The following is a 20,206-nucleotide window of genomic DNA, read 5'->3' on the forward strand; positions in this document are numbered from 1 at the left end:
TTCCTAACCTTTGGTAGTATAGTGTAGCCCCAGCGATTCCCTAGGCCTATCCTGTGTTCGTGACAGTGGTCCTTATACCACTTACTAAGTATATGGTTTGCATGGCCCCTAGGGCCTAACTGTATTACTTACCTGTGTGACTTAATGTATGCTTAAATAAGACTGTGTTGTACTTACCTCGAATCTCATAAAGAGTGCTGAGGGTTTGACTAGAATAAATACATTCTATTTTTATATATATCTGTTGTGGTGTCCTTTCATTTGGTATCCAAGGGATTACATATGGTATAACAGCTGGCTTCACATGCCATACAGAGTTTAGCCTAAGACTGCTCTTGTCCATGCTACCACTAGGATAGCTGGTCTATAAGGTTGACTTTACAGCCAATCACCATAAGGGTTGTTTGGACTGATACAAGGTGTACATTAGAATTAGTGACATCATATATCAGGCCAACTTCTCACAAGGAGTGGTATGAGCGGAAAGGTGTATGGAGGCCTGAGCTTCACTCGAGACAAAAAGCATCTCTGAGCAAGAGCAGACTTGGAAAACTGCTGATATTGTACGTTCTCGGTGGTCGATGAAAAAATCTAGCCAAGGCTCTCCCCACTGCTGAAAGAGACCTTGCACCACCTCTGGGTTGAGACACCACCCGTGATCCAGCCATGTCCAAAGACGCAGAGCCTCTTGATAATGAGTCCACAACCCCACTTTGCCCTGATTGTTGCAGTGCCACATGGCAGTGGTATAGTCTGTGAACACTTGAATTAGCCTTCCTTTGATGGAGGGTAGAAAGGCTTTCAATGCCCATCGGATTGCTCAGAGATCCCGCATTTTGATGTGGAGTCTGGATTCCGCCGGAGATCAGAGTCCTCTGATCTCCACCTCTCCCGAAGTGATGCCCCATCCCAGAAGTGATGCATCTGTCACTACTGTGAGATCTGGTTGGGGGAGGGAGAGGGGTCAGTCTCTGACCAATTCGCGATTCGTCAGCCACCTTTGCAGGTCTCGTGCAGTTCCCTCCGAAATCTGGAACATGACGGAAAAATTGCCCTGTTGCTGCGCCCACTAGAACTTCAGGTCCCACTGCAGAGCCTGCATATGCCATCTGGCATGTGTCATAAGCAGGATGCAGGAGGCCATGAGGCCCAGCAGTCTCAGAGTCATCCTCACCAAAATCCATGATGGAGGCTGGAACATCAGTATCATAGCCTGAATATCCTGGACTCGCCACTCGAGAGGATGGGCCCGAAACTTCACTGTGTCAAGAACAGCTCAGGTGAAAGGGAGAGTCTGAGAGAGAGTAAGGTGTGACTTTAGCACGTTGATAGCGAACCCATGTGAATTACTGGAGGTCTGCCATAGACTCGAGGTGGGAGATGACCCAAGGGGCGCTGGTAAAACAAAAGGGAGCACCGTGAACTGAAAGTGCTTGTGACCCACCGTGAATCACAGATAATGCCTGTGGGCAGGCAGGATGGGGTTGTGAAAATATCCATCATGCAACGCTACCATCCAGTCTCCAGTGCAGACAAGACCTGAGCCAATGTAAGCATCTTGAATTTTTACTTTTTTGGGAAGTAGTTGAGGGCCCAGAGGTCTAGGATAGGCCGAAGGCGCTTGCCCTTTTTTGGGACCAGAAAGTAGCTGGAATAGCAACCACACCATACTTCTGGCTCCAGAACCCTCTCTATGGCTTCCTTGGCCAAGAGAGCCATGACTTCCTCTTGGAGCACAGGTAGACGATCCTACGTCAGCCGGTAGACATATGGAGGCAAGGGGGAAGGAGTGGTCTCGAAGGGGAGGGAGTAGACCCTTTGGATAATCTGGAGAACCCACCTAACCAAAGTGATATTGTGCCAGTGATGAAGGCAAGGGCAGAGCCTGACATCAACTGGTCGCCCATGATCTGGAAGGGCTAGGCTAGGTGAGTTTGGAGGCAGAAGCTGCCGGGGGTGGTGACTTGACCTGACGTCTGGCTATGCGACCCACAGGGTCAGAACTAACCGGGCAGTCTGGATAACCAACCGCTCCGGGGAGGGGTGGGTAGTGAAGAAGTTTGGGTCGCCTGGGGCAGTGTAGTGGTGGCAGGCGATTGCACTGTTCACAAGAGCCCCTTTGCTGGGTTTGGGCCAGGTTCTCCGAAGGACGTTCGTGAGAAATTCATTAAAAGGGAGTAAGAAGAAGTAGATTCCGACTGTAGCACCTCCGTCAAGATGTTAGTCCTGACCATCAGTGAGGGTAGCTCGGGGTCAAGGACATCAGCCGCCCTACGCACCACCACTGGGTAAGATGTTCCCTCCTCCGTATCCATAGTGGGAGAATAAAGCATGCAAGTATTTGGAGAGGAATCCAATCTCCTGGCTTCACCCAAATCCTCATACTGGTCCATTACCTCATAAGGCTGGTCTTCTATGAGTCCAGCGACCCATTCCAGTCTTCTCTCAATCCAAGCCCTTCAGAATAGGGCTCAGGAAGTGACCTAGGCCCTGCTGAGCCTGTAGGGGCTGGGATCGTGTCGGTCGACACAGTACCGGCTCTGGGTCGTTGCAGGTGAGAATAGGGCATCGGCAGCATCGAGACCAGCTCAGGAAGGGTCACAATGGCACGAGTGGTGCCGGTCTGGATCCATGGCCCAATCCAGTGGAGGACTTCGGGCTGGAGCTGCCGACACGGAACCCGATGGAGCCCCCACTGCCTCTGCGGGGACCGAAGGTGTGCCAGAGGGGTCGGGCCACTCAAAAATGAGGTGCTTGGCCTCATATAATTCTTTAAATTGAGCGGGTGTCGCTTTGGCTCCCGGAAAAGAGGGGAGAACGAGACTGAGAATGCAGAGGCTCCCACGTAGAGTCATGGTGACAGGCGCTGCCCAGCTTGAATTTTGAAGTCTTTTGTAAACCAAAGAAAAAAAGGGTTGACACAAAGTCGAAAAATCCTGTCAAAAAGTGACAGAGTGTCGCTCCCTTCACAGATCGGCACGTGAATGGCACAGAAAGAAATGAACGGACGTCAGCACACCGAGGTGGGGCCTAAATAGGTGACGCGGACATCACTTCTGGCGCAGACCAAGCCGACATCATCACATGGAGCTGACCGATACCACCTACCTGCACGCAGGGGAATTGCCTCAAGAAAAATCATCAGGATCCAGTCTGCCTGGGAAATACAAAGGTAGGGAATCTGAGGCTAGATGTCTATCTAATTCTCTTAAATTTCTCCTTCTTCCGTTGAAAAAAGGTGTGCCTCAACACTGCTATTCAAACTGTAGGAGAGAAATGTTTGTCTAAGTCTAAAATAACACTCTTGAAAACCTCACTATCCCTAGCATTCCTTTCCACTTTCTGGAATTTATTATAAAATTTGCAACCCTTCAGGGCTCAAACAGTGCATTAAGATTCTTGTTTTCACTTTGGGCTGACACAGATCCGAAACGATCTTCAAGATTTGTAATTGAGGAAATATAACTTCTATTCAACCCATTTTACAGAGGGTTTGCCAGGAGTTGACAGAAATCCTTTAGGAGTGCGGAGGTGAAAGTTAAATGACCCTGTTGTTGTCAGAGAGGCACTAGTGAAAATAGTAATTTCAATGTCGTACCAAAATTATATACTTACAAAAACCCTACCTGCATTAGCAATGTGGTTACAGTTGGTAAAATCCGGAGTTTTGTTTCAGGGACTACAAAGGTCTTCTAAGTTGGAGCAGGGATCTAACCAAAATAACGTGATTCACCTGTAAGAAACTAACATCCTCTAAAAATGGCAGAGCATGGGGATCATATCCCTCGACCTTGCGTGAGACTGCACGGCGCAAGCATATGCAAGTGAGGAGGCGCACTTGTTATATCCTGGGTTTTCACACTATGCATCTTCCCTGTTTCTCTGCCTCTGCTGCTCAACCGGAGTGAATGTGTAGGATAGAATGTTGGTGTGGATGATGATGTAATGGAATGTGGTGACTGCTGTGTGAGGGAGTGTCATTTGGATCCTGGGCTGAGCAGCAGGGAGGCTGCTCCTGGTGGGGCTTATATACATCTTTACTGGAAAATCCTACTTAACATCTAACAATAATAAACTTATTCATCTTTAACCTAACCACGTCTGCTGGAATTCCTTACCTTCGACACAACTACGCATGAGGACTTACTTCAAGCTACTTCTAAGGAACTTTCATTCAAGATTATACTTATAAAAGAACCCTTCAATGATTGTGTACCCTGCTGCCCCACCAGTGTCCAGATTCACTGGACAGCCCATTGACAGGGCAATGCTTCCTGCCTTTGGTCACATCCACTACAAGTCAAGTGGCAAACTTCAAGGACTCTACAAATTTCACCTATCTCCATGGACGTCTTCATTTCTTCTGCCTGACTGGCGTGAATCTTATGCTTTGCCTGCACGCTCTTTCAAGACTGTTTGTCCTTGCCGTGAACCTGTAGTGGCCTCTTATTTGGATTTATTTGGATCAAATCCTGCAGGCTGAAACAGGCTGACCAGATATTTTACTTAGATGTGTGGGACATTAAATCTCTCTCTGCACACATCCTTTGTCTTTTATGAACTTGCCACTACCCCCACTTTTAATAAAGCCACAGGTTTTTGGAGGTAGGAAGTAATTTTAAACACAATTTCTATATTAAGGATCCTAAACTGTCTCTAGTTTGAGAGATGCTCCGTCCTGGTGGAGGGCAGACTTGATGATGTTACCATCAGTCATCAGTATGTCAGCGGGGAAAAATGCCATTGACTGAACCCAACTGTTGAGGGTCCCACAACAATTTCCGTTGGAGATCCTGTGATTTGACACCGTTTTCCCACTCCTCTTGATTTATTGATGTTACTTGGGAAGCTGAGTGGGACAACAGCTAGCTTCTCCCTCCCCCACTGATTTCTGAGCTGGTGTTAATACCACAGGATGCGGTGTTTACAGCATCCAAAGTACAGTAAATGATGGCATTGGAGATGACCAGGCACTATCTACTCCCTAAGCATCCTGTGCTGCTCAGGGAGGTGCTCATCTCTTCCCATTGCAGCCTGTCGTAGAGGGAGAGGAATGCTATTGAATTGGCTATTTGTCACTGGGTTGCTGTTCTAACTGACCCTCTCTTGACTGCGGTAGCTAACTTCTTGCTCTCCTGATCTGGAAGAGGCACATCGCTGGTGGCCTGGGTTGAGGCGCATTTTCCTGAAGTGTGTACTACCAGTGAGTCCAGAGGAATCGGTCCCCTAATGTACATTGGGTCACTGGGAGTGGGTTTACATTTCTTCTTGACCCTTGGAGAGAACACTTTGGCCTCAACCGGCTCCTTTACATTTTCAGGGGTGGATTTTTACAAGCCCTTAAGCTTAAGGAGAAATTGGAATGTGTCCTCAGATTTGGGAGCATCTCTTTGCAGGCAGTCCTCTGGAAGACCTCATGATAAGCTGTAATGCCTTCGTGAGGTGGGGGCCTGACTGGATCTGGATAATGGTCGAGGTCGGGATGCCTGGGAGATTGACATTGTAGTCATCCCAGGGGTCGTCAGTAGGATCTTTACCTGCAGTTGACCATAGAGGTCGACAGCACCATAGGAGCTACTTGGCTCTGAATCCAAAAAGCAAGACGCCTTTGGTGACTGGCAGAGGTAATGGAGAAGGTGCATGGGCGTGATGGAGGTTGAGGAGGTGGTGGAGATGGGCTCTGTTAGTTGGCAGGGCTGAAAATTCCTTGAAAGAGGTTCCCCCTAGAAGGTAAGCTCTCCTTTTTCATGGAATAAGCTGTGAAGCTGGTAGTGGAGTCAGTGGAAGAATAAAGATCTCACCAGTGACCGGGTGAATGAAGTGTCGCTTTTGTCTGGCATCCAACTCCTGTTGAAGCTTCTCCACAATCGCAGCTTCAATATCCTGATTGCAAAGGCATCGAGAGTGGTTTATTTTATTCCCTTGCCTTCAGAGCTGAGGAGGGTTTCGGAGCTGAGGTGGTTTGCGAAACAGAGACTGTTTTTGCACCACCCGGGTCTTGTGGGCAGGTGCCGATGGAGTTGTCAGAGTCAGCCTAGAATGATACCTCTGGTGCTGATCAGGTGATGGGACTGACGCCCTTGTATAGAGGTTTGGCGGGCTCCAAACCTTTCTGTTGGTACCGACTAGAGCCCAAGGGCAGCGCTGGCCTGTGGCTGGCCTAGTACAAACACCTGTGTTCTGTTCAGGGCTCGATGCCAGTGTCTCTCTGACTGAGTTTCAGGGGCAGAAGGTATACTCACGACGCTGGCCATGGTTTTCACGCAAGACCAGTTTTCAATGACAGGCTGACATCCTCCATATGCTAGCAGAGTGATTCACTCAACAACACAGTCTCCAGTATGGTTGCGCTGTGAAAAGCTCTGACGGCTTTACGTCGTCTTGTTCATGGGTGCGGAGGAAATGTTCCTGCCCAAATATGTCCAGAGTGCCTGGCACTGCATCCTGCAGTTTCCCCATCGGAGTTCTCGAGGTACCAAATGGTGTGTTTTTTTTTTTAAGTATCTTTATAGGTATTTTCAATTTGTGTAACACAGGTCTCATGTAAAAAGCAAATTCAAGACAGTCCTATACAGGAATATAAAAATATTCACGGTGCACAATGCTAGCCATAACTCAAAGTACATGAACCATAATATATAGTACGTTACAAAAAAATTGTGTGGGGTTAACCAGCAAGAATTCAGGGTGTTCAAATGATATTAGATGCACAAAGTTTCACTGCAAACATTTGAAAATGATACCAAATAACAACAACATGAAATGACTCCAAAACAAATGACCCAACTGGGGAACTTGTAACAAAAAGAAACAATAAAAGACCTTCTGCAGAATGGGAAGCCTATCATACATGTCATGCTCGTATTTGGTGAGGAAAGGTTACAGCGGAAAGCAAGTATGGTGACGCATAGGGAATGGACCCTTAGCTATCAGTGAAGTTGCCCCCTCCCGATTACAACAGATGCGGGAGTCCTCTCCTAGTACCAAAGGGTCTTTTTGGAGTGAAAAACGTGGTAAGACAGGCAAGAGGCTTTGATGCAGTCGGGGGACAGGCACAGATTACACACTTCGAGGTGGGTTGCCCAATGGTATTTTGAGTAGCAGAGGGGACTGTTCCAGAAAGATATCCATTTCCTCACTTGTGCAACATTCTCAGGTGACTGAAATCTCAAAATGGTGCTGAGTTCTTAAGGACGCTAGGTACTTCATGCCTCGAGGCATTGACTGCTGTCTTCATTGAGGTTGAAGACTATGAACGCAATGCCTAAGCTCCATGGAACCCGATGCAGTTCGTTGGATGAGTTACCGAATAGGCCAGATGCAAATCTTGTTAGGAAAACAATAATATTAGAGCAGACTCGGTGACCTTCTGAACCCCATGGGAGAAAAAAAGTATTGAATATGGAGTCAGTGCCCATGCGCAATGTACATTATGGAGTCACATCACATGTTGTGACTCGTAAGCCTTCTTCAAACAAAAACAACTTGCAAACGTTGGAGCCCATCATCAGATGGCAGGGGAATGTGAAGCATTACAGAGGTACTCCAGATCACAGTAGATCTCCAATAATTGCACACCAGCAAATAAAAAATGTATATACACATACATAAATGCACATCTTTAAATGGAGTGAAAGCAATGCTATTGTCACAATGAAGAATTTAAAAGCCAAATCGTCGATGGCATCAGAGTATAAAGATAATGCATGTTTCTGAATGTGTGTGCATGGACTGAGCACAAGAAATGGTAGAAGACCACACTCCTAGATACTGAACATGACTGTAGTTCGCAGTGTTTCCTCCTTCCCTGTATTCCTGAGCTGGAGTCTAGAATGCTGGTAGTGACTGATGTAACAGGATGTGGGTGTGGAAGCTAGGCGATAGAAGCAGTTGAAGAAGAGTAGACCCCTGAGAAAATCTACCTGCTGTTGCTCTAACCTAAGGGTCTAACATTAAATGAAATGCTTACCTCTTACCTAAGCAGCTCTAGACTCGTGCACGATCACCCTACCTTCCAACTTCAAGAACAACCCACACACAGCTAACTGTAATTGATGCTGGGGAAAAGGGATGCAATTCTGTGGCATCTGTACACCACCATCAATCAGCATTTATGTGCTGCTGCCACCGTTTTATTATTTTTTAATAACTCCTCCCTCAATTGTAAGTTCACATTACCAACCAAATCTGAAGAACATTGGGGAAAGAGTGTGCAGACTGTAACCTTCTGCCATACCATATGACTAACCTCTGACTGTGTGCAACTATTTTTTGTCAATATTCCCATTAATCACAAGGCGAAAGCAACTACTGCATACAACCTTTGATTGCTGATAGTGAAGAATGAATACAGCTTGTGTGAAGTCACCAGTACCACCTAAACCACACTCACTGTTGATGTCATCAGTGATGTCAACAATGTAATCAATGAAATTTCAGATGTCATCAGTGATATCAATTAAGAGGTCATGAGGGGTGCATAATAAGTGAACTATAGTATTCACAGATTACCATACATACGGCAATTCAGTGGTTTTTAGGTCTTGCACTGTAACAATAAAGTCACTTTTATGGTACTGTGAGTTTTTTTCCGTTGTTTTTCAATTACACAAAACGTAAATAGATTATAAACGAGGGTAACCATAACTTACATCTAACAAAGTTGTTTTCAATTAATTTTTGGGTTTACGATATAATGAACCTAGCCCTCATCCCACTCAAACCAGCTGTGCACGGCCAAATCCTTGAACGGTTGCCTTCGGGCGTAGTGATAGATCTACCCATGCTAGCTGCACCGAGCGTCCATGTGGAGCAAGTTAAACACCGCCTGTCCACTTGTGAATTTACAACCATATAGATTTCCTTTTCACTCCATTTGACCATCCTTCATTTTTAGCAGACAACATATTTTTAAGAAACCACAAATGGATTGCTAGCTGGACCAGCCTGTATCACCACATTCAGGTTTCATGAAAATCCACTGCTGTAACTTTTAATTTTTTCCCAACGGGAATTCATCTAGGGTTAAGCACTTTTGGGACAGAGTCCCACACACCTCAAAAACTATTGTTCTATGGGGATAATAATTATGAAGCAAAGTCTAACACGCAGGGGTAAAGTCAGTAGGTCTGGCTTTAATGAGCAAACACAAAGATGTGCTGTGCGAGCCTTGGGTAAAGACAGACATGGTGTCTAGAAGCCGCCCTAGCCTAATGGCCTGAGGGCTGTAGGAGAAGCAAGGAGTGACTTTCTCAACATCATGATGAATTGCTGGAACACTAGGCAGCAGCAAGAAAACTGGGAAACGAGGGGTGTCACACTCTTGGAGATGTGGTGAGAATTCCACAGAAGAGCGCCAGAAAGGTTTGAAGCCTTAGGATGTACCTGTGCAGATTACCTAATTTGCCTCCGAAATCCTAGCCTCTGAGTCATAACAGCTGATAACATTTGGTCGTTTTCATTTCATATACAAGGGCGGACTCATTTGTGATTTTTAGGTAATGCACAAACAGACTGACTTTTGTTCTTGCAGGCATTTTTCGACGTTTGCCTCTTAAAAATCTTGGTTCCTTTAATCTATTTTAAGCACGTGTAATTTTGCCTATTACCTTTGTATTATTTTTTTCAAAATTAGTTTGGAAATGTTATTGTGTTTTGTTAAAAAAAATTCTTGATGGCTGGTAGAGCTTGGACATAGCACATGCTTCTCTGGGAATTACCAACTTCTAATGCCACACCTGCCAGGAGAAGAGATTCTCATTTAACTGTGCTGTTACATAATTAAACTGGACATTTTAAATTGGCAGCGGTACGCCTACCCAAATTTATAATTGCGTTTCCGACAAGAAGTCAGAAACTGAGAGGGTCAATTAGGGATTGGTGGATGCCGGCCATCGCCAAAAATCAGCAGATGTCCCATTTGCCAACCCCATGTCTCACTGCTGCATTAAGAGTTAAGTGCTGAGTTTATGTAGATACAGCCTTCACTGGCTCCGCCATCAGACCGAATAATTTAGGAATAATTTCCAGAGTATGAGCCTACAGCAGAGGATGGTAGGGACCTTCAAGGAAACCCAACACTGGATAGTAAGACATTTAGCTCAGAACCCATTCCTATACTCCCAGATAGCAGAAACTTCTGGGCGCCTCCCATGTCCTAAGGAAGTTGCAGGATGCAGTGGATTATTCCAGTACAGAGATTCTACAAACAAGCTGGAACCCAGTTCTACGTAAGCGTTTGGAACTCATCTAATTGATTTATGCCCTTAATCAAGTGCAAACAGTGTGTACAACACACTAGCATTTTGTGAACTGGTGGTTTTGTCCTTGTCTGCATCCCATCTGCAACAGGGCCTTCAGCTTCAGGCGTCTGGAGGCCCATCCTCTTTGGGGCAGGCCTTCTGATGCCTTTTCTTTATGCCTATCCTGCAGTTTGACAAAGTTATGGTTCAAGATCTTTATTATTAGCTATGACTAGTTTTACATTAAAAAGCAAAACAGCAGAAATGAACGGAAAAAGCTGAAGTTTCTTCACTCACTAAGCTCTCTTTGAACTCAGCTAATCTGAGGACACTGCGATAAAAAGCAGCAGAGTTAATTTGTATATCCATGGGAGAAGAGTAGTGCACACACACTAGCTCCTGGAAATAACTCCAGACACTCCACAACCAGAGAACCCAAGATGTACTTTGAAGAGTGTAATTACAGGCAGTACTGAAAAAGGCTGAGCTATGACTAAAGCTCAACATAAAGTTCCTATGCAAGCCATCAGACAATAAAACAGCTAGAACAGCCAAACTCCAGCACCAGAGCAGCTAACTGATATGAGGGAGGAATAGAAAGAAGAACTAGTTACAACGCCTGCCCACCAACACTTGGACTTTCTAGTCTCCACTGCTGAAGGATGACACTCATCTAGCTTTTTTTTTGGACACTATAAAAAAGTTTGGCTACAATGAGTAGATCTAGTGAGAAAGACTTAATGATCCTCCTCTCCTAAAACCCAAGCAAGATCACCTTGGGCTTAAAACAGAATAGGTAGGTCAGAATTTCCTCAACATTCACAATCTACCTTCTGACAAACTTAAGACAATTGTAACATTCAATTGTGGTTTGGCCCCTTGTTGAAAGTTGTGAGAGATTACTGTGCTGGTACCGCATATGGGTATTCTTGGACTAAACATAAATGATATATTAATCGCCAGAGGTTCAACACTAAATTGCTGATGCTGTTTTGAGTAACTATGAGTTCACCTTTTTGCAATGGAGACAACAGATACATTCATGGAATTTATCGTTGAGATTGTGTTATTCCTCAGCATATAGTTGGACAAACATGCTATATAAGAAAATTAACAAAAAAAAGCGCCTACACTGATAGCAAGTTGGAGTGCAGACTGGATTCTCTCTTTTTAACAGTAATAATTCCAAACTTGCACTGATATTAAGAAGAAAGGCCGACGTGTATGACCAATGAAGTTGCTGTAAGACAACATCAAGATTATCTCCTGGATTGATGAAACTCACTGTTACATAACATTTACTACTGAGGGACAGTAAAAAAAAAACATGAAGGTAACTGTCCAAAAACTGGAGGCTGCTTCCATACGATCATTTCTGAACACTGTTTAATCACAAAAGGATTACGGAAATTCAAATAAGGATATTTCGGAACTATGGAACCAAGAAGACCTAACATTTAGTCACAGCAGTCAATTACATGTTGCGATATGAGCTCCCAGGTGTATGGCCTTGAGTCTCAATGTTCACCATATTCAAATTTGGCTTTCCCTTTTAAGAAATACTTTAACTGTGCTTTTTTTTTTTTTGTAACATTTTTATTTACATTTTCAGATTTAATATACCGTACATCATTCACATCTTTCCAGCAATTATGGCATAAAGTACAGTATGCGGTATCACACACCATCTATATATCCGGACGTAGATTCATCAGAAAAATTATATGATCAAGTACGAGCCCGATAGTTTAACTGTGCTTATAAAGACAATGTGGCCTATTTTCAAAAAGACCAGGTTACTCATTTTCATTGCAATGAAAAGAACATTAAAACTGCAAATTTAAATAGCTCTCAAAAAGAATGTTTGGCAAGCTGTTACATACCATTTCAGGAATCGGGACCTCCAATTGTGTGCCAGAAGGTGCCTGAATTGCTAACAGTGTGTCCCCTGGTCAATAGGAAAATTGGAAAATTTAGTATTCAGATTTAAATTTAAAAACACAATTTGATTTAGCCGTCTGCACCAGTCCCACAGCATTTTTTTATTTGCCTAAATCTTAGAGACTCTATTCCCTAAAGGAAAACAAAGTGCCCTGATATTGCCTATTACACACATCACTATAGCAGGACATTAAATGTGGTAACGAGCACCTGGCATACACAATCAAATAAAATAACAGTTCCGTAGTATTCTCCTAGACATGGTTTTATGGTCTCTGCTGCAGCACCTCAGATGAACTGAGAGTTCAACAAAATGCCCCTTTATTGCAGTAATAAATAATTTAGCAAAATAATCAACTTGGGCACAAGCGTGCCCCGGGTTTTTCTGTCAAGCTCTAGAATGCTGTACAACTAAACAGGGAGCACTCTCCCTATTACCCACTTTAGACATGTTAATATCTAAAACAGCCTTCCAAGACCTCGATATCAGTAGCGATTCAATCAATTTTGCCTTGGTCGGCCAGGAAACAGCCAATACGCCAACAATCCACCACTGATGCTTAAGGGGGCATAGTCTTTCTCAAGTGGCAGACAAGTTCATGGTGGGCCTCACTTATTGAGTAACATGCTCAGGTATCTAGGCCAGCGTCTTAACTGGAAGGTAAAGGTATGGTTTAGTGTTTGTTCCCTTGTTTTGTGGCTCCGGGTGCAGATTGTTCCACTTGAACCAACTGGGGAGAGAGAGACATTAGACAAAGTCCTACATATCAAGGAAAATATTTACCCTGTAAACAAAATATCTTTCCAATAAAAAGGAAGTAAAATAATTTGGGTAAAAATAAACTCCAGTTGTAAAGAATTACTGCAAGCAATGAATGATGCCTCCTAACGAAGTCTATATAGGACGGCTGGCTCCTTTCACATGACTGCAGTTCAGTTAAAAGAGACCCATAATATCCATATGAAAGACGTAAAGGTACAGGAAATTGAGCCATATAATGCTCAGGAAACAACTTCCATGGGGCAATTTCGATGAGGCAGAATCAACTGAGGTGATGACTAGCCCCTTGGTATTGTCCGCAGTAAGCAGATACTCATCTGCTCCTGCAAATAAATCTATGTCAGAATTCACATCAGTTTTGCTATTGGTCATAGCGTGATGTCAACATCTGTATCTGTATAGATGCCTTTACCTGTGTCATTGTCCGCATCAGCACATGCATCTGCTATAAAGGATCCTATATCTGACTTACATAGGAATAGGGTGATGCAGGAAATAAAGCAGATAGATGAAAAATAGCTTATATTTATATCAATTTTTGTTTTTAAGTAGGGGACACTATAGTGTACCTCTTGAGGATAGATCTACAGAGGTCAGTTGTGGAGGGCCTAAAGAGAAGTTAAACATTGACAATTTATTCAAGACTAATAAAATATCCAGAGCTACTGAGTTACTGGAAGTTACAGCAGCCTCAACTCTCAAGGAGAGAAATTTGTCAGTTTCTATTGGACAAAGCGATAAAGATGAATGTCATTAAAAACAGATAAAGGGATTGAAGCCAACGAAGATCCACTGAATTTTAAAGGTTACATTAATAGGAAGTCAGTCAATCGGTTTATGTCAGGTGGAAGTGTAATTAAAATGCGAAGTTGGGTTGATCCTCTGGGCCAAAGAGCAGTCACTCAGTTTGCTAGTTCAGATCAAGCAAATGAAAGGATTAATGGTACTAATTTACCAGCACAAGATGATCTAGCAACACAAAATATTTTAGTGCAAGATATGAGAAGGAAAGCTATAGAACTTAATGCCTAAGATACCACAAACAAGATCATAAAATCAACAAAATGCAGTTTTACATATGCTGAATTATATTCTATCTGAGGTAAAAGATACCAAAACAACTCAAATATGAATGACCTCAATTATTAATAAACACATTGAGAAACTGGATGGAAATTTGGCTGAATACCTATACAGAATGATGGAATTAAAGCAAGGAATTTCTGTCTTAGAAGACTATAATATTCAAGGGAATGTATATTCATTTAGCAAGGAAATACAACTAATTAAGAAAAAACAAGAAAAGCATGAAAATTGTTCCTGAAAATGTAATCTACAGTTTGTGGGAATTATGGAATATATAGAAGATGGTATAAACCTGATCAAGGTTATTGAAAATGTAATAAAAATGTTTGTGTTGCTTGTGCTTTCAAGTGATTTGACAACTCAAACATTTTGTTTTTCCTCCTATGTCCCAAAGGCCAATAAGCATTCTCAAAAGATGCTGGCTAACTGCAGAATACAGGATAAAAGATCACATGCTAGGTGATATATCATGGCATCTAAAGTTTAAAGGGAGGGATTTTCCGGCGGGTCAAGACTGGCAGGGCCCTCAGAATTCTGGAGGGATGGCAAAAAGTGGCACCTCTGGAAGTCTGAAGAAAAATGGAGGTGGATATGTAGTATGCAGGGAATAATGTGGAAATATAGTGAAAATTATATTCCACTCATAACGATTTGAAGAGATTCTTTGTTACTAAAAGCGGTTACTTAACGTCAAACTAGAAGGTTTCTTTTGAAGATAATGCAAGTGGTTTGAACAACTATCAAAAAAGAAACCAGCGATGGCTTTGCTCAAACAGCACAAGCTATATAATTCTCCTACAGAAAACTAACTTTCTTACATCAAAACAAAAACAAAAAAAAGACTGAAGAACTCATAAGTGCCAATGTCTTAACTTTATAACATGCAGCTTTATGAAATCCTGGATGAATTACAGTATATCTCTACATTGCTAAAGGTTGTAAAGTGCAGAACAGAGATGTGAGTAGCACAAGACCATGTGCACAGAAACACAAACTTCAGATTTCAGAGCCACAGCAGTGGAAGTAGAAACTGGCACAAAGTTAAGTTGGAGTTAATGAGAAAACCTAGAAATGAATGAGCTATGGATCATGCATGAAGAGAACAAGTGGGCAGATTCACAAAGGCATTTGTGTGAAGCAACTCTGCGGTAGCACTACTTGACATAATCTTAAATGGTTTAGTGACTTGGCCAGAAAACATCTTAGTTGGGAATATATGCTTTTTAATAGGGGGTGGGCATTTTGGAACACTTTTTATGAAGTAGTACTACGGTGGTAATACTTCTCATATTCCTAAATGCCTTTGTGAACTGGTCTCAAAGTTAGAAGATTTTCCTATTAAGATTTTTTTATTAAAATTTTAAAACTCAATCGAATAAAGGTAATCAGCATGTCACTAAGCATCCTACATAAAACAAACAAGAAAGAAACAAAGGGGAAGAATGTGTAAGGCAACATAACAAATACAGTATCTGGAATCGATTCACAATTCATGTCAGGCCAATTTATGTTGGTAAATGAAACAGCAAATGGAGACCCTAGTTCTCTTAAGTGCATGCTTAGGGGTCCATTTTAGGCAACGTAATTTTGATTCTGTGATTGAACCAGACTGCATTGCACTGCTGTGAAAAAGAGGTGGTTTAGTCTTTTTCCAGTAAGTGGTTATTTATTTAATTGCAATTGTAGTCGGCAGGCCCAGTAGTTTGACTTTGGTCTTGTTTAGGAATTTGCAAGGGGATAGGTATAGGGATAAGAGGAAGAGGTCTTTGAGAGAAAAGTTGTAGTTTGGCATTGTGATGGTTAGGTCTTTAGAAACTGTGCTCCAGTGGGCAACCACTTTAGGACAAAGAAGATGCATATTTTCCATGTTAACATTTACACCTTTAATGCACCAGCAGTGACCAATGTTTTGGAAAGCAGCTTTGAAAAGATTCTTGGGGCCTTCCACATGGGACCACAGGTGGTGGCCTGCAGAACTTGGACCCACACCGACCAGCCATACACGCAACCTCAACAGCCAACTGAATATGAAACGACAAGCTAACGCAGTAGCCTCCTCCTGCTTCTACACACTTCGCAGAATCTTCAGATGGATCCCACCAAAACCAGAAAGACCGTCACTCAGGTCCTAGCAGCAACAGCCTCTACGCTGGCATATCCATCCAGCTCTTCAGAAGACTCCAGACCATACAGAACGACGCACCCAGACACATCCTGGACCTCCCAAACTAACCCACATCACCCCCCAACTGAGACCTCCACTGGCTCCCCATCCAGAACAGATGCCAGTTCAAGAACCTAATGCATGCCTACAAAGCCCTCCACGACCTAGGACCTGCCTACCTCAACCATCAACTGATCCTCCACCAACCTGCCAAACACATACACTCCTTTTGACTCACCCTCGCAGAATAGTATAAATGCTGTAATTCATCCAAGATTTACAGAATGGGTGGGGACTGGAAGAAAATAAAATAATGTTAAGCCAGAGGAGAGTTTTGAAACAATCTATTTTCGTGATCCCTTGTCCATTTTCATATTGGATGATACTTTTCTTTATTGTCGAGGGGACAGGAGTGGAAGAAAAATCTCTTCTATTAATAGTCAAGGAGAACAAAGAAGTGGGATTGGGTGTGCAAGTATCAAGTTTAACCTGGGCTTGCCGCTCTCCATTGCTGACAGGATCTCGTTGGTTAAGATGGTGGTGTTGCCTAAGTTCCTATATTACTTCCTGAACATACCCTACTTCCCGGGCCGACCCTTCTTTTCTGCGCTGCAGATGGAACTTTTGCGCCTTGTGTGGGGCGGCAAGCAGCCACGGATAAAATGGGAAACGTTGGCAAGCCCGTACGCGGCGGGCGGACTTGAACTGCCTAACTTTGAATTATACTACATGTGTGCCAAGGCGCACTATGCGCATTATTGGTGTAAAGGTCCGAAATACACGGCCCACATGGCTGTGGAGCACTGGTTGGCTGACCCCATCCCGCTGGAGGTGGCGCTCTTGCAGCACACACCGAGGCGAACACAGGGCCCCACAACCATAGACTGCACTGTACAGGCGTGGGGGGTGGATGGCGCGCAAAATGCAGAACCCAATGATCTACTCCCCCCGGATGCCGTTGGCATTCCACCCCCAATTGTCCCTCCTGCGGGAGGGCATCTTCCACAAATTCCAACGTCGGCGGGGAATCAGTACGTGGGGAGATATCTATCCCAATGGGACATTTGCTACCCTCCAGCAGCTATGCCCGGAGCGCCCCCCCCCCCGATGCTATGGAAACATTTCTGTTTGCACGCCTGCGAGAGGGGATGCGTGCCTGCACCCCTGACTACCCGCGAGAACCGCCGGTGCTTCCCCAGATGCATATACTGATGGGAGTGCTGACTGCGTCCCACTTGGTCTCCACCCTCTATAGATCACTATACGCTGAATTAGGTACATCGCAGAGCGCTGCGCATGCTCGATGGTCTCAGGAATTGGGACAAGAGATCTCGGACCGGGAGTGGCTCCATTGTTGCACGCAGATAGAGAAGGTGTCTGCTAGCAGCCGGCTGCGCATTACGCACTTTAAATATGTGCAGAGATACTACTATACGCCTGCCCGTTTGAGGCGGTTTGGGCTGCGGGCGGATGCCAGGTGCGACAGGTGTCGGGCAGACGACGCAGACTTGTTACACTTGGCCTGGAGTTGCCCAGCCCTTCAGGAATATTGGGAGCAAGTATTTGTCGCCGTTGGGGAAATGTTGGGTGGCCGGCTGCCGCCGTCTCCACTGATGGGTGTCCTGGGTTATACCGAGAAGCTCCCTGTAGCGCACAGGAGGTTTGCCTCTATCTGTTTCCTCCTTGCCAAGTGGGGGGTGGCCTGCAGGTGGGGCAGGGGGAGGGCACCGAAATTCAAGGACTGGATGAAGACAATGATTCTTTGGCAAGATCAGCTTGCTCTGTACTCTGACCTTCTGCCGCAGGCTTCCCGGCCCCGGGATATATGGGGGCCCTTGAAGACTTACCTACTGCTGCACCCACAGCTGCCGGGCGAAGCTGCCCCTCACTCCCCATCCAGATAAGTTTGGGCGTTAGCATGCTCGATGCTCTTTGTGTTGGCGCGTAGTGTTAACTTTCTTGATCACTTTCACCATGAGGCTAGTGAGGCGGGGTTTATTCACGTTGTTCTGTAAGGTTGTTTGAGTTGTAGATCCATTGTGCTATCTAACTGCATATTTGCATGTACCGGGACGCGGCCTGCCCTTACTGGGTTGTAGGCGAATCGCTGTGTACACCACCTCCCTTCACTTCTTGTAGCACGCTGCCGGCCACTTGTGGTTGTAGGCATTACGCTGTGTATTGATGTCATATGCTGAATAAAGGTTTTGGAAACAAACAAAAAAAAAACAAAAAAAAAAAAAAAGTTTAACCTGGGCTTTAACTCGGAGTGTTGGGTTATCATAGGGTAATGGCCAGTATTGTGCCAGTCTTACTGCCTCTTGGTAAAAGTTCAAATGAATGCCCGCAAAGTGTTTTGGTAATTGGAGGTTTGTTTTGCAAGATTTTTGGCCTCTTACATTTCCAGAGGAAGGATTTGAGTTTATTAACATCTTTAAAAAAGAAGGGGGAAAACAGAGGAAACATATGTTGGGCAGAAAGATTAATCAGGTTTATTACCATCTTATTAGTACATAGTCAGCCTCACCAAGCGATATTAAGAGGTTTTGCTTTTATCTTCTTCTAGTACTTTCTTTTGGTTGAGGTTAGAACAAGCATCAATATGCTTTAGGAAGGGAATTCTCAATCATGTTACCTTGTATAGTTACTGTTTGAATTTGTGGAACATGTTTTTAACGGCCATATTTGAAAGGCGTAGAATTTCGGATTTGTCTTGGTTTAGTTTGAACCCTGATATGGAGCCATACAAATCTAACTCACTTAGGAGGTTGGTAATCAAGAATTGGGGGTAGCTAATGAGCAGGGAAACTTGATAGCTTGCATTTGCTGGACTGGATTTTAATGCCTTTTAAGAATCTGCTGTTTCTGATTCTTATTACTAGTGGTGCAAGTGCTAAAATAAAGAAGAGTCTTAGACCTCTGGTAACGCGGAAGCTGTGGGAGTACTCAGTTAGCGAGGACGTTTGCTGGGGAGGTATGTGTAGGGGATTTTAACAGTTCATGAATTTATTGGAAGGGCATGGGCTTTGAAAAGGTAGAAGTTTTAGAAGGTAAAAGGGACACTGTTGCTTGCAACAACAAAAAAACTTACCACTGGAGTCAGACAGAGGGGCCAAACAGTTCTATCATTCATTAATATAGCAGTAGCCAATGCACAAGGACGAGAACAATTTTCGAAGACGGTACTCGAGCCTGCAGAGAATTTTTTTTCTCATACTTTTTACAGGACTCTGGAAAATCAGAGGTGAGTGAGGACACATCCACTAATGACAGAAAGGCTCATGTCCCTTTTCATGAGGTGAGTCATAATTAACCTGCTGTTTGGGTCACAATCCTGACTACTACTTTGATAACAGTTTTACTGTTTATCAGTATGATCATCCCATTAGATGTTTCTCAGATGCTAATACCTCATATAATCCATCATTTTACAATTCATTAGTGGTTATGACATGGACATTAGTCTCCTACAGCAGTGTAATATCACTTTTTAACACTTGTTATAAAATAACATTGCCTTTATTTAACCATTTGGTTCTTTTACTTAAACTTAAGGGATAGTATCTGAATTTAATTAATAAATGGTATGGTAAATCATAACATTTGGTGAATTGACTGTTTACCTTAGCTTTATACCATATACATTTTAAGAACTGGGCAAGACTTGCAAGACTATTCACAGATGTAATTAGTAACGTCTGAACCCCTGGGCTCTAGATGTGTCATAACTTCAGTGTGGTGTAGTCGAGTAGTTCATTAACACAGTTGGAAGCGGAGTAATTCAATTCCAAACTACATCTGTGGGGTGACCCTCTCTTCCAATGGAGTCAATAATGAACCAAGCCAAGATTCTAAGCTAACATGTGTAGGATAAGTTCTTATCCCAAAGAAATAGATCAAATTATGTGTTATTATAGAGTAAAAGTGCAAACCATACTCCGATGCAACTCAGAGGTGCTACTCTACACACCAGTGAGGATTAACTTTGATATT

The 20,206-nt window shown here is 43.7% G+C and overlaps 1 protein-coding gene across 1 annotated transcript in view; it reads right to left on the bottom strand.

Annotated features, from left to right (window-relative positions):
• The window catches only part of E2F5 (E2F transcription factor 5), a 284,908-nt gene that overhangs the window by 87,233 nt on the left and 177,469 nt on the right, over nt 1-20,206 (bottom strand). The window contains exon 5 of the mRNA XM_085605342.1: nt 12,125-12,189. Coding sequence (XP_085461468.1) covers nt 12,125-12,189 — 65 coding nt within the window. The remainder of the gene's footprint in view (nt 1-12,124; nt 12,190-20,206) is intronic.

This window comes from Triturus cristatus, chromosome 5_1 (genome assembly GCF_964204655.1).
Source record: "Triturus cristatus chromosome 5_1, aTriCri1.1, whole genome shotgun sequence".
In the NCBI taxonomy this organism is placed as follows: domain Eukaryota; kingdom Metazoa; phylum Chordata; class Amphibia; order Caudata; family Salamandridae; genus Triturus; species Triturus cristatus.